The 14,858-nt window shown below is 47.4% G+C and overlaps 1 protein-coding gene across 1 annotated transcript in view; it reads right to left on the bottom strand.

Moving 5' to 3' along the window:
- Positions 1-6,399: 6,399 nt before the first annotated feature.
- Positions 6,400-14,858, bottom strand: part of LOC139375777 (ZZ-type zinc finger-containing protein 3-like) — a 43,129-nt gene continuing 34,670 nt past the window's right edge. Inside the window, exons 10-12 of the mRNA XM_071117618.1 lie at positions 12,110-12,244; positions 9,668-9,768; positions 6,400-7,061 (exon numbers count right to left, since the gene is read on the bottom strand). Of these exons, the coding sequence (XP_070973719.1) occupies positions 6,917-7,061; positions 9,668-9,768; positions 12,110-12,244 (381 nt within the window). The 3' untranslated portion in view covers positions 6,400-6,916. The remainder of the gene's footprint in view (positions 7,062-9,667; positions 9,769-12,109; positions 12,245-14,858) is intronic.

Genomic DNA, 14,858 nt, shown 5'->3' on the forward strand with positions numbered 1-14,858 from the left:
CATACTGAATATATATATATATATATATAACAAAAAACTATTAACAGACTATTGCATTGTATTCTATATAGCTGGTTGCAAGCTTCTTGTCATAAGAGACAATGTCACAGCGCTTGTTGAGTCAATACTTAACGTCTAATAAAGGCAGTTCCTTTGCTAAACCTGGACTCCTGACTTATTTGTGCAGTATTTGGGATATTCTACAGATTGTATACACTCACTGGCCAGTTTATTAGGCACACCATCCTGTTGTATACACTCACTGGCCAGTTTATTAGGTACACCATCCTGTTGTATACATATTCTACAGATTGTATACACTCACTGGCCAGTTTATTAGGCACACCATCCTATTGTATATCATATTCTACAGATTGTATACACTCACTGGCCAGTTTATTAGGCACACCATCCTATTGTATATCATATTCTACAGATTGTATACATTCACTGGCCAGTTTATTAGGCACACCATCCTATTGTATATCATATTCTACATAGTGTATACACTCACTGGCCATTTTATTAGGCACACCATCCTATTGTATATAATATTCTACATATTGTATACACTCACTGGCCATTTTATTAGGCACACCATCCTATTGTATATCATATTCTACAGATTGTATACACTCACTGGACAGTTTATTAGGCACACCATCCTATTGTATATCATATTCTACATAGTGTATACACTCACTGGCCAGTTTATTAGGCACACCATCCTATTGTATATCATATATTGTATACACTCACTGGCCAGTTTATTAGGTACACCATCCTGTTGTATACACTAACTGGCCCGTTTATTAGATACACCATCCTATTGTATATGATATTCTACAGATTGTATACACTCACTGGCCAGTTTATTAGGTACACCACCCTATTGTATACACTCACTGGCCAGTTTATTAGGTACACCACCCTATTGTATACACTCACTGGCCAGTTTATTAGGTACACCACCCCACTGTGTTCCATCCACTCTACTTGAACAAATATGGTGGATGTCATGGCACCATAAATCATGCCACAGGAGATGGTAGTAGATAAGATGCTTTGCTAAAACAAAATGTATATTTTATAAATAACTCCATGTGGAGTTATTGTCCATGTGGGCCCAACATGCCTACCAGTCAAAGCCAATACAACAGCGCCCCCTGGTGGCTAACTGTCTTTACTGAATAATGTGTTTTTTTTTAAAGAATACTAGTGTTTGGTCTTTCGTATATTAGACGTGTGAATCTTTAACTCAGGGCTATGTTTGTAAGAGACCATAATTGACTTAACATAATTACTTGTCAAATAATGGTAAACAAATGTCAACTCGGGAATAAAGATTCTCTGATATGTAGAATCAATTAATAAAGTCAACATGGTTTTGTTTTGTCACAAATGACTGCCTACCGAGGCATTTACCGATTTACCGAGGCATTTACCGGTTTACCACGGCATTTACCGGTTTACCACGGCATTTACCGGTTTACCACGGCATTTACCGGTTTACCGAGGCATTTACCGGTTTACCGAGGCATTTACCGGTTTACCGAGGCATTTACCGGTTTACCACGGCATTTACCGGTTTACCACGGCATTTACCGGTTTACCGAGGCATTTACCGGTTTACCGAGGCATTTACCGGTTTACCGAGGCATTTACCGGTTTACCGAGGCATTTACCGATTTACCGAGGCACCCATAACAAAACCAAAGAATGCTGCAGGATTCTCCGGATGTAGAAATTATATTTTCACATTTTTATTTCCACTGATCTCCTCAACAGTTTAACATGATTTAAAAACATACCGTTATACAGAGATATTGAAGCGGGGGGGGGGGGGGAGACAACAAAATCCATACAAAATGGCGTCTACTCATCAAGAACAACCAAATCTACAGTCATGTCTAGATGGGATACAGCTTGTGAAATTGAAGTCCAAAGTAATTTAACCTAATTCTCACAGCCTGCTACGTTAATTCTTCCAACCTGCTTCGAAAACTACATTTTGATAAAAGCGGTATCCCTTCTAGACCTAGGGGCTCTCATTCGTTCCTACTTTCTCCCCTCCCGGGTGTAGCCGATTCAAATGACCAACTCATCATCAAGCTTTGATGATTTGAATCAGCTGTGTAGCTGGGCAAAAAAAAAAAAAAAAAACGTACAAGAAGTAGGAACGAATGAGAACCCCTAGGTCTAGACAATCACCACCTCCTCCTCGATTCTTCTCGTTGTTTTTAAAAAGGTTCATAAAAATACAATATTTTAATGGAGGATCTAGAACAAGGGTCTCCAACCCTGTTCCTGGAGAGAGACCCTCCTGTAGGTTTTAACTCCAACCCTGGTCCTGGAGAGAGACCCTCCTGTAGGTTTTAACTCCAACCCTGTTCCTGGAGAGAGACCCTCCTGTAGGTTTTAACTCCGACCCTGTTCCTGGAGATACCCTCCTGTAGGTTTTAACTCCAACCCTGTTCCTGGAGAGAGACCCTCCTGTAGGTTTTAACTCCAACCCTGGTCCTGGAGAGAGACCCTCCTGTAGGTTTTAACTCCAACCCTGTTCCTGGAGAGAGACCCTCCTGTAGGTTTTAACTCCAACCCTGGTCCTGGAGAGAGACCCTCCTGTAGGTTTTAACTCCAACCCTGTTCCTGGAGAGAGACCCTCCTGTAGGTTTTAACTCCAACCCTGTTCCTGGAGAGAGACCCTCCTGTAGGTTTTAACTCCAACCCTGGTCCTGGAGAGAGACCCTCCTGTAGGTTTTAACTCCAACCCTGGTCCTGGAGAGAGACCCTCCTGTAGGTTTTAACTCCAACCCTGGTCCTGGAGAGAGACCCTCCTGTAGGTTTTAACTCCAACCCTGTTCCTGGAGAGAGACCCTCCTGTAGGTTTTAACTCCAACCCTGGTCCTGGAGAGAGACCCTCCTGTAGGTTTTAACTCCAACCCTGGTCCTGGAGAGAGACCCTCCTGTAGGTTTTAACTCCAACCCTGGTCCTGGAGAGAGACCCTCCTGTAGGTTTTAACTCCAACCCTGTTCCTGGAGAGAGACCCTCCTGTAGGTTTTAACTCCAACCCTGGTCCTGGAGATTCCCTCCTGTAGGTTTTAACTCCAACCCTGGTCCTGGAGAGAGACCCTCCTGTAGGTTTTAACTCCAACCCTGGTCCTGGAGATTCTCTCCTGTAGGTTTTAACTCCAACCCTGGTCCTGGAGATTCCCTCCTGTAGGTTTTAACTCCAACCCTGGTCCTGGAGATTCCCTCCTGTAGGTTTTAACTCCAACCCTGTTCCTGGAGAGAGACCCTCCTGTAGGTTTTAACTCCAACCCTGGTCCTGGAGAGAGACCCTCCTGTAGGTTTTAACTCCAACCCTGGTCCTGGAGATTCCCTCCTGTAGGTTTTAACTCCAACCCTGGTCCTGGAGATTCCCTCCTGTAGGTTTTAACTCCAACCCTGGTCCTGGAGAGAGACCCTCCTGTAGGTTTTAACTCCAACCCTGGTCCTGGAGATTCTCTCCTGTAGGTTTTAACTCCAACCCTGGTCCTGGAGATTCCCTCCTGTAGGTTTTAACTCCAACCCTGTTCCTGGAGAGAGACCCTCCTATAGGTTTTAACTCCAACCCTGTTCCTGGAGAGAGACCCTCCTGTAGGTTTTAACTCCAACCCTGTTCCTGGAGAGAGACCCTCTTGTAGGTTTTAACTCCAACCCTGGTCCTGGAGAGACCCTCCTGTAGGTTTTAACTCCGACCCTGTTCCTGGAGAGAGACCCTCCTGTAGGTTTTAACTCCGACCCTGTTCCTGGAGAGACCCTACTGTAGGTTTTAACTCCAACCCCAGTTGTAACTGACCTGATTCATCTTATCAACCAGCTAATTATTAATATCAGGTAGATCAGGGTTGGAGCAAATACCTACAAGACAGTAGGACTCCAAGAACAGGGTTGGAGAACCCCATAGAGATAGATAGATGACTCCTCTTTGTATCTGTGCCATGATAGGTGAGCAGGGCCATTTTGAAGTAGTACATTTTCTTCTTCGCGATTGGCTGATTCCTCCTGATGACCCGGTTGGACTCCAACTTAATTTATTTAACTACATTAAAATGGTGTAAGTCCTCAATGGCGCTGTCCATGTTAAATGGCCTTTCGGCCACTTGTATCGGGGTCTGTTACCATGGAGACGTGAGGTGGAGAAGTATCAGGGGTCCGTAACCATGGCTGCATCTGACAACACCCGCCATGTGGGTTACATCAGCAGATCTTGTTCTGTGATTGGTTTAAAAACCTGGTAGGAATCAAAGACATGCCTCTCATGGGCACCAAGCTCCTCCCACCACCCATATTCCATAACAGGCCCCACCAACTCAAATACAGATATCTACCCATCTAGGAACATATTCCCTCTCATCAACATAACATTGATACCACCACACACCAGTGTCAGGGTCATATTCATTAGTTCAAAACGTAGAAAAATGTTTTGCAATAGAAAACGAAAAAGGTCAGGTAGTCCCTGCCCGTTTGTCAGTTATCTTCTGTTAGGTGAACACGACCCTGAATAGTAGTAGGCCCACTAAACCAGGTGGAGGAGAGGAGGAGGAAGAGAGGAGAAGAGGAGGGAAGGGACGAGAGTAGGAGGAGGAGGAGAAGAGGAGGGAGGAGAAGAGGAGGGAGGAGGGAGGAGAAGAGGAGGGAGGTGGAGAAGAAGAAGAAGAGGAGGGAGGGGAAGAGGAGGGAGGTGGAGAAGAGAAGGGAGGAGAGCAGGAGAAGAGGAGGGAGGAGTAGAGGAGGGAGGTGGAGAAGAGAAGGGAGGAGAGCAGGAGAAGAGGAGGGAGGAGTAGAGGAGGGAGGTGGAGAAGAGAAGGGAGGAGAGCAGGAGAAGAGGAGGGAGGAGTAGAGGAGGGAGGTGGAGAAGAGAAGGGAGGAGAGCAGGAGAAGAGGAGGGAGGAGTAGAGGAGGGAGGTGGAGAAGAGGAGGGAGGAGTAGAGGAGGGAGGTGGAGAAGAGAAGGGAGGAGAGCAGGAGAAGAGGAGGGAGGAGTAGAGGAGGGAGGTGGAGAAGAGAAGGGAGGAGAGCAGGAGAAGAGGAGGGAGGAGTAGAGGAGGGAGGTGGAGAAGAGAAGGGAGGAGAGCAGGAGAAGAGGAGGGAGGAGTAGAGGAGGGAGGTGGAGAAGAGAAGGGAGGAGAGCAGGAGAAGAGGAGGGAGGAGTAGAGGAGGGAGGTGGAGAAGAGGAGGGAGGAGTAGAGGAGGGAGGAGTAGAGGAGTAGAGGAGGGAGGAGAGCAGGAGAAGAGGAGGGAGGAGTAGAGGAGGGAGGTGGAGAAGAGGAGGGAGGAGTAGAGGAGGGAGGAGTAGAGGAGTAGAGGAGGGAGGAGTAGAGGAGTAGAGGAGGGAGGAGTAGAGGAGTAGAGGAGGAGAGGAGTAGAGGAGGGAGGAGTAGAGGAGGAGGGAGGAGTAGAGGAGTAGAGGAGTAGAGGAGTAGATGAGGGAGGAGTAGAGGAGGGAGGAGTAGAGGAGTAGAGGAGGGAGGAGTAGAGGAGTAGAGGAGTAGAGGAGTAGAGGAGGGAGGAGTAGAGGAGTAGAGGAGGGAGGAGTAGAGGAGTAGAGGAGGGAGGAGTAGAGGAGTGAGGAGTAGAGGAGTAGAGGAGGGAGGAGTAGAGGAGTAGAGGAGGGAGGAGTAGAGGAGGGAGGAGTAGAGGAGTAGAGGAGTAGAGGAGGGAGGAGTAGAGGAGTAGAGGAGGGAGGAGTAGAGGAGTAGAGGAGGGAGGAGTAGAGGAGTAGAGGAGTAGAGGAGGGAGGAGTAGAGGAGTAGAGGAGGGAGGAGTAGAGGAGTAGAGGAGGGAGGAGTAGAGGAGTAGAGGAGTAGAGGAGGGAGGAGTAGAGGAGTAGAGGAGGGAGGAGTAGAGGAGTAGAGGAGTAGAGGAGGGAGGAGTAGAGGAGTAGAGAGGAGGGAGGAGTAGAGGAGGGAGGAGTAGAGGAGTAGAGGAGGGAGGAGTAGAGGAGGGAGGAGTAGAGGAGTAGAGGAGTAGAGGAGGGAGGAGTAGAGGAGTAGAGGAGGGAGGAGTAGAGGAGTAGAGGAGGGAGGAGTAGAGGAGTAGAGGAGTAGAGGAGGGAGGAGTAGAGGAGTAGAGGAGGGAGGAGTAGAGGAGTAGAGGAGGGAGGAGTAGAGGAGTAGAGGAGTAGAGGAGGGAGGAGTAGAGGAGTAGAGGAGGGAGGAGTAGAGGAGGGAGGAGGGAGGAGTAGAGGAGGGAGGAGTAGAGGAGTAGAGGAGGGAGGAGGGAGGAGTAGAGGAGGGAGGAGTAGAGGAGTAGAGGAGTAGAGGAGTAGAGGAGGGAGGAGTAGAGGAGTAGAGGAGTAGAGGAGGGAGGAGTAGAGGAGTAGAGGAGGGAGGAGTAGAGGAGTCTCGGCACCCGGGAATGTCGGTGTGCCCTTTTCAGTTTTTTTAAATGTAATTTTAAATAGTGTTTTTTCTATTTCCATTATGTTCCTTTGTTTGGTCGTTACGGTAACCCCCCCCCCCACCCAAGCCTGCCGTCAGAGACCCAATGCCTGCCATCCTGCTGGGCTAGTGGGGTGAGGTGAGCAGGGTAGCTGGACTGAGAGCTGTCTAGGTTCTCGAGGTCTGGAGCCATACCCAGTGTGGCCTGCAGGTTGGAGGCTTCTGTAGAGTGAGCTCAGCCTGGGGCTGGCTGGCTGGCTGGCTGGCTGAGGGCCTCTGAAACTGTGGCCCCAGGGCTGGACCAGGAAGGAGCCGCTCGGTGTAGCTGAAACTATGGCCCCAGGGCTGGACCAGGAGGCTAGGAGTCTGTAGCTGTGGCCCAGGGCTGACCCAGGAGGCTAGGAGTCTGTAGCTGTGGCCCCAGATGCTGGACCAGGAGGCTCGGAGTCTGTAGCTATGGCCCAGGGCTGAGATTAGGGGCCATGCTGTCATCTGTTAGCAGGGTAGTAGTTGGGATCCAGGTAGTTATATCCAGGGGTCTGAGCCAGACAGTAGTCCCTGTCTAGGAAGGTCTCATGGTGATGGACAGGCTCCAGATGGTGGCTGGGCAGGTGGCTCTCTGTCTTGTACAGGCTGGAGGAGGTAAACACAGGGGAAATACAGGTTCATGGATTGGGAAAAGGATTCCACCGATACAGTTGTGGCCAAATATATTGACACCCTTGTACTTCTCTTAAATAATTCCCAATTTCTTCAATAGTAAGTTGGTCACCTTGCTATCGGTCCTTTTTATTTTTTGTAAACTCTATTTTTCTAAATTAAAATTGTAAACTTAAAGACAAATGGCACGGACAAATGTAGTGGCACCGCAGAGCTAGTACTTGATCAAGGGAACTGCAGACAAATTATTCTTGTAGCAATGAGCACTTTTCTTTTGGACATTTGTCCCACTCTTTAGCAGCAAACAAAAACTAATTCTTCCAATGTTAGAGGGGTGCCCTCCACCAACTGCTGTTGTCAGATCTTGTTATGAATGTGATTCAGATCAGGATTCTTCTCTGTTCAACCAAGTGTCCAAAACTGTGTCTCTGTTGAAGGTTGTGGGTCTTCCAGTAGGAGGACACCCTCAAACACATAAACGTCCCTTTTTCAGGACCCTGTCTTTCAAAGATAATTCGTAAAAATCCATATAACTTCACAGATCTTCACTGTAAAGGGTTTAAACACTGTTTCCCAATGCTTGTTCAATGAACCATAAACAATGAATGAACATGCACCTGTGGAACGGTCGTTAAGACACTAACAGCTTACAGACGGTAGGCAATTAAGGTCACAATTATGAAAACTTACTACTGACTCTGAAAAACACCAAAAGAAAGATGCCCAGAGTCCCTGCTCATCTGCGTAAACGTGCCTTAAGCATGCTGCTAGGAGGCATGAGGACTGCAGATGTGTCCAGGGCAATAAATTGCAATGTCCGTACTGTGAGACGCCTAAGACAGAGCTACAGGGAGACAGGACGGACAGCTGATCGTCCTCTCAGTGGCAGACCACGTGTAACAACACCTGCACAGAATTGGTACATCCGAACATCACACCTGCGGGACAGGTACAGGATGGCAACAACAACTGCCCGAGTTACACAAGGAACCCTCCATCAGTGCTCAGACTGTCCGTAACACGCTGAGAGAGGCTGGACTGAGGGCTTTTAGGCCTGTTGTAAGGCAGGTCCTCACCAGACATCACCGGCAACAACGTTACCTAGGGGCACAAACCCACCATCGCTGGACCAGACAGGATTGGCAAAAAGTGCTCTTCACTGACGAGTCGCGGTTTTGTCTCACCAGGGGTGATTGTTGGATTTGCGTTTATCGTCGAAGGAATGAGCGTTACACCGAGGCCTGTGCTCTGGAGCGGGATGGATTTGGAGGGTCCGTCATGGTCTGGAGCGGTGTGTCACAGCATCATCGGACTGAGCTTGTTGTCATTGCAGGCAATCTCAACGCTGTGCGTTACAGGGAAGACATCCTCCTCCCTCATGTGGTACCCTTCCTGCAGGCTCATCCTGACATGACCCTCAGCATGACAATGCCACCAGCCATACTGCTCGTTCTGTGCGTGATTTCTTGCAAGACAGGAATGTCAGTGTTCTGCCATGGCCAGTGAAGAGCCCAGATCTCAATCCCATTGAGCATGTTTGGGACTTGTTGGATCGGAGGGTGAGGGCTAGGGCTCCCCCCCAGAAATGTCCGGGAACTTGCAGGTGCCTTGGTGGAAGAGTGGGGTAACATCTCACAGCAAGAACTGGCAAATCTAGTGCAGTCCATGAGGAGGAGATGCACTGCAGTACTTAATGCAGCTGGTGTTCAGGGACACATTATTCCATTTCTGTTAGTCACATGTCTGTGGAACTTGTTCAGTTTATGTCTCAGTTGTTGAATCTTGTTATGATCATGCAAATATTTACACATGTTAAGTTTGCTGAAAATAAACACAGTTGACAGTGAGAGGACATTTCTTTTAATGCTGAGTTTAGAAGCACCCAGGAATGGTTCAAGAAGAAATGCTGGACTGTTCTGAAATGAATAGAGAACTATTTAAGAAAAATGCAACAGGGGGTGCCAATATATTTGGCTGCAACTGTTAAGTAGTATAGAAGACAAAACGTCAACACTATAACGCATTTCTTGTACCGTGGTGGGGGAAAAACAGAGGAATTATGGGTTAATACACAACGATGAAACAGTTAACACAGAGATCAACAGCATACGCAACAAGCCTGCTATGCCGGCGTAGGAAGCTACGAGGGGACTTACTTCCTGTCTTGCACAGGCTGGAGGTGGGAACAGGGTTCAGACATGTCAATCATGGCAACTGAAAACTGGCAACTTGATGCACATGCATCAATGAACTAACTCAAAATGTGAAAATAAACTTTTCCTGCATCTTAGCGGCATTTTTTTTTTTTTTTACTGGTGTAAACTGGTATTATTGTTTTGTCCCACACAATGTATTTTTACATGTGTTTTCAAAATAGTTTTAACACGTTTCAAGCATACTGAACAGAGCCCGAGCCAAATACGTTGACACACGCATCAATGAAACTGAAGTTGTCTACTGCACCAGGAACAAAACTATTAAGATGCAGGCAGGGTATATAATGGGAGTTAAACCTCTCCGTTTAACTCCATTTAAAATCATTAGCCTACTGAACAGAGCCCCAGCCAGGCAGGACTCACCAGTCGGAGCAGTTGGAACAGAAGTCCACAGCGTTGTCTGAGGGACAGTCCTGACAATGCCACCGCACGCCCTGGATGGGCTCCACACCACACACGTCACACTGCAGAGAGAGACATTAGCTAGTCTCAGATGATTTTAAAAAAATACTTGTCAAACGACATTATACTAAGGAGAGAGAGTTAGCTAGCTAGCACACATTATACTAAGGAGAGAGAGTTAGCTAGCACACATTACACTAAGGAGAGAGAGTTAGCTAGCACACATTACACTAAGGAGAGAGAGTTAGCTAGCACACATTACACTAAGGAGAGAGTTAGCTAGCACACATTACACTAAGGAGAGAGTTAGCTAGCTAGCACACATTATACTAAGGAGAGAGAGTTAGCTAGCACACATTATACTAAGGAGAGAGAGTTAGCTAGCACACATTACACTAAGGAGAGAGAGTTAGCTAGCACACATTACACTAAGGAGAGAGAGTTAGCTAGCACACATTACACTAAGGAGAGAGAGTTAGCTAGCACACATTACACTAAGGAGAGAGAGTTAGCTAGCACACATTACACTAAGGAGAGAGTTAGCTAGCTAGCACACATTATACTAAGGAGAGAGAGTTAGCTAGCACACATTATACTAAGGAGAGAGAGTTAGCTAGCACACATTACACTAAGGAGAGAGAGTTAGCTAGCACACATTACACTAAGGAGAGAGAGTTAGCTAGCACACATTACACTAAGGAGAGAGAGTTAGCTAGCACACATTACACTAAGGAGAGAGAGTTAGCTAGCACACATTACACTAAGGAGAGAGAGTTAGCTAGCACACATTACACTAAGGAGAGAGAGTTAGCTAGCACACATTACACTAAGGAGAGAGAGTTAGCTAGCACACATTACACTAAGGAGAGAGAGTTAGCTAGCACACATTACACTAAGGAGAGAGAGTTAGCTAGCACACATTACACTAAGGAGAGAGAGTTAGCTAGCACACATTACACAAAGGAGAGAGAGTTAGCTAGCACACATTACACTAAGGAGAGAGAGTTAGCTAGCACACATTACACTAAGGAGAGAGAGTTAGCTAGCACACATTACACTAAGGAGAGAGAGTTAGCTAGCACACATTACACTGAGAGAGAGTTAGCTAGCACACATTACACTAAGGAGAGAGAGTTAGCTAGCACACATTACACTAAGGAGAGAGAGTTAGCTAGCTAAGGACACAGACAGAGTTACACTAGGGTGTTGGGTCACCACCAGAACAGATTCAACACACCTTGGTATAGATTCTACAGGTGTCTTGATAGGGTGTTGGGTCACCACCAGAACAGATTCAACACACCTCGGTATAGATTCTACAGGTGTCTTGATAGGGTGTTGGGTCACCACCAGAACAGATTCAACACACCTCGGTATAGATTCTACAGGTGTCTTGATAGGGTGTTGGGTCACCACCAGAACAGATTCAACACACCTCGTTATAGATTCTACAGGTGTCTTGATAGGGTGTTGGGCCACCACCAGAACAGATTCAACACACCTTGGTATAGATTCTACAGGTGTCTTGATAGGGTGTTGGGTCACCACCAGAACAGATTCAACACACCTCGGTATAGATTCTACAGGTGTCTTGATAGGGTGTTGGGTCACCACCAGAACAGATTCAACACACCTCGGTATAGATTCTACAGGTGTCTGGAACTCTATTGGAGGGATGTGACACCGTTCTGCCGTGGAGAAATTCCATCATTTGGTGTTTTGTTGATGGTGGTGGAAAACACTGTCTCAAGTGTTCAATTGGATTGAGTTCTTTGAGTCAGTGACCACTGGTGCCCTGTGGATGGGGGGCGTTGTCATCCTAAAAGAGACCACTCCCATCTGGATAGAACTGCTTCGCCATAAGGTCGAAGGTGATCACTCACAACGGCTGTGAATTTACTGGCGTTTACCTTGCCCTCTAAGGGGTTGAGTGGACCTGAACCACGGCAGGAAAACGCACCTCACACCATAACAGAGCCATCAGAACCCTCATTTACTCAAGTGTTTCCTTTACTCTGGCAGGTACCTGTACATTCCAGCGGACAGCAGAGACACGTGGGTAGATAATCAGTAGATATAGCTTGAAGCCCGTATGAAAGCTGATTAACCACTACCTTGTATCCATGGTGATGTGTGTACCTTGTATCCATGGTGATGTGTGTACCTTGTATCCACGGTGATGTGTGTACCTTGTATCCATGGTGCAATGCCAATGGTGGTGTGTGTATGTTGTATCCATGGTGATGTGTGTACCTTGTATCCACGGTGATGTGTGTATGTTGTATCCACGGTGGTGTGTGTATGTTGTATCCACGGTGATGTGTGTACCTTGTATCCACGGTGATGTGTGTACCTTGTATCCACGGTGATGTGTGTACCTTGTATCCACGGTGATGTGTGTACCTTGTATCCATGGTGCAGGGCCATGCTACTCTCAGCCTGGATCTCCTGCAGTTTGTGTTTCTTCATTCTCTTCAGCTCCAGAAGCTCCTTGTACTCCGGCAGGTGTCTCAACTCCACAGGTACACCCTCCTCATCCTGGAGAAACACACACACACACGAAAACACACACACACAAACTATCACAGACTAACACTGACAGTGAGGTTTCTAAGGAGCATGCAGACCCTGTAACCGATAAAGTCTGACTCCTTGTAGTGACATTCCTTTACCACTAGAAAGGCACGGCCTTGTCAGAACCCCCTTCAAGCTAACCAGCTGTCATTCTGACTGCAACATTCTTTGCAAGGTAAAGCTCCACCTGATCTCAGCTCACTGATCACCATAGCAACACCCACCTGTAGCACTTGCTCCAGCAGGTATATTTCACTGGTCACCCCCAAAACCAATTCCTTCTTTGGCTGCCTTTCCTTCCAGTTCTCTGCTGCCAATGACTGGAACGAATTGCAAAAATCCCTGAAGCTGGAGACTCATATCTCGCTCACTAGCTTTAAGCACCAGCTGTCAGAGCAGCTCACAGATCACTGCACCTGTAAATATCCCATCCAACTACCTCATCCCCATACAGTATTTATTTCTTTATCTTGCTCCTTTGCACCCCAGTATCTCTACTTGCACATTCATCTTCTGCACATCCATCACTCCAGTGTTTAAATTGTAATTACTTCGCCACTACGACCTATTTATTGCCTTACCTCCCTAATCTTACCTCATTTGCATACACTGTACATATATTTTTTTCTCTATTGTGTTATTGACTGTACGTTTGTTTATGTGTAACTCTGTGTTGTTGTTTTTTATTTATTTAAATTTTTACCCCTTTTTCTCCCCAATTTCATGGTATCCAATTGTTGTAGTAGCTACTATCTTGTCTCATCGCTACAACTCCCGTACAGGCTCGGGAAAGACGAAGGTTGAAAGCCATGCGTCCTCCGATACACAACCCAACCAGCCGCACTGCTTCTTAACACAGCGTGCATCCAACCCGGAAGCCCGCCGCACCAATGTGTCGGAGGAAACACCGTGCACTTGGCGACCTTGGTTAGCGCGCACTGCACCTGGCCTGCCATAGCAGTCGCTGGTGTGCGATGAGACAAGAATATCCCTACCGGCCAATGGGCGCGAACCCAGAGTCTCTGGTGGCACAGCTGGCGCTGCAGTACAGCGCCCTTAACCATTCTCAACTGGTCTACCTGGTTAAATAAAGGTGAAATAAACTAAAAATTCGAACAGTCTAATAAATACATGTGACATAAGCTTTCACAAAAATAATAATTTGGTTGTGTTTATGAAGGTCTTAGGTAGTATTAGACTACGCATTGTCTGTCTTTTTCAATAGCATTTATAAACTTTATGTTACTGTCGGCTATATGTAAAAACGATGAAACACAACATGTCTGGAAACAGAATGTGTCTGTTTCCAGGCAGTGCCTTCTCGCTTCTTTATCATCAAAACAGTGGTAACACAGGGAGAAAGGTGTCCCCTACATGTCAAAACAGAGTGTCCCCTACATGTCAAAACAGAGTGTCCCCTACATGTTAAAACAGAGTGTCCCCTAAATGTCAAAACAGAGTGTCCCCTAAATGTCAAAACAGAGTGTCCCCTACATGTCAAAACAGTGTCCCCTAAATGTCAAAACAGAGTGTCCCCTAAATGTCAAAACAGAGTGTCCCCTACATGTCAAAACAGAGTGTCCCCTAAATGTCAAAACAGAGTGTCCCCTAAATGTCAAAACAGAGTGTCCCCTACATGTCAAAACAGAGGTAACAGATGGAGAAAGGTGTCCCCTACATGTCTGACCAGAAGCTTGCCATACACACGCTCTTTCACCGAATGCTCCACAGACATACAGGATTGAAATTAATGCTTCCAATTTATCAACAGACAGTGTCTCCTTGCTCCTTGTGCATCTCAGCCCCAGTACAGTCCCTGATTCCAGACAGTGTCTCCTTGAGTGTCTCAGCCCCAGTATCTGATCCCAGGCACTGCCATCTCACCGTTTCATTTGGTAGAGCTCAGTGCGCACCGTTCTGGCTTTTTTGCCCATAGGCCTCAGCGGCGTAGGGTCATGGGCCTCGGCGGCGTAGGGTCATGGGCCTCGGCGGCGTAGGGTCATGGGCCTCGGCGGCGTAGGGTCATGGGCCTCGGCGGCGTAGGGTCATGGGCCTCGGCGGCGTAGGGTCAAGGGCCACGGCGGCGTAGGGTCTTAGGCCTCGGCGGCATAGGGTCTTAGGCCTCGGCGGCATAGGGTCTTAGGCCTCGGCGGCATAGGGTCTTAGGCCTCGGCGGCATAGCCTCGGCGGCATAGGGTCTTAGGCCTCGGCGGCATAGGGTCTTAGGCCTCGGCGGCATAGGGTCTTAGGCCTCGACGGCATAGGGTCTTAGGCCTCGGCGGCATAGGGTCTTAGGCCTCGGCGGCATAGGGTCTTAGGCCTCTGAGGTTCAGGCTGAGGCTCAGAATCAGAAGTATGATCAGAGATGTCATGAATCCTTTCATCCATCTGAGTTGTTGTCATTCAGCATGTGCCCTCTTGGTCTTCCTGCCATTGTAAATTCCACATGCTCCCACGGTGTACTCCAAGCAGGCCAGAGTAGACTGATAAAACAGCTTGGATTAGGTGGACTGATAGAGGGTACACACCATATAGAGATTACAATTACAATGGATCAGTACAATAGAATGACCCTGTT

Source organism: Oncorhynchus clarkii, chromosome 20 (assembly GCF_045791955.1).
Source record: "Oncorhynchus clarkii lewisi isolate Uvic-CL-2024 chromosome 20, UVic_Ocla_1.0, whole genome shotgun sequence".
Classification (NCBI taxonomy): Eukaryota; Metazoa; Chordata; class Actinopteri; order Salmoniformes; family Salmonidae; genus Oncorhynchus; species Oncorhynchus clarkii.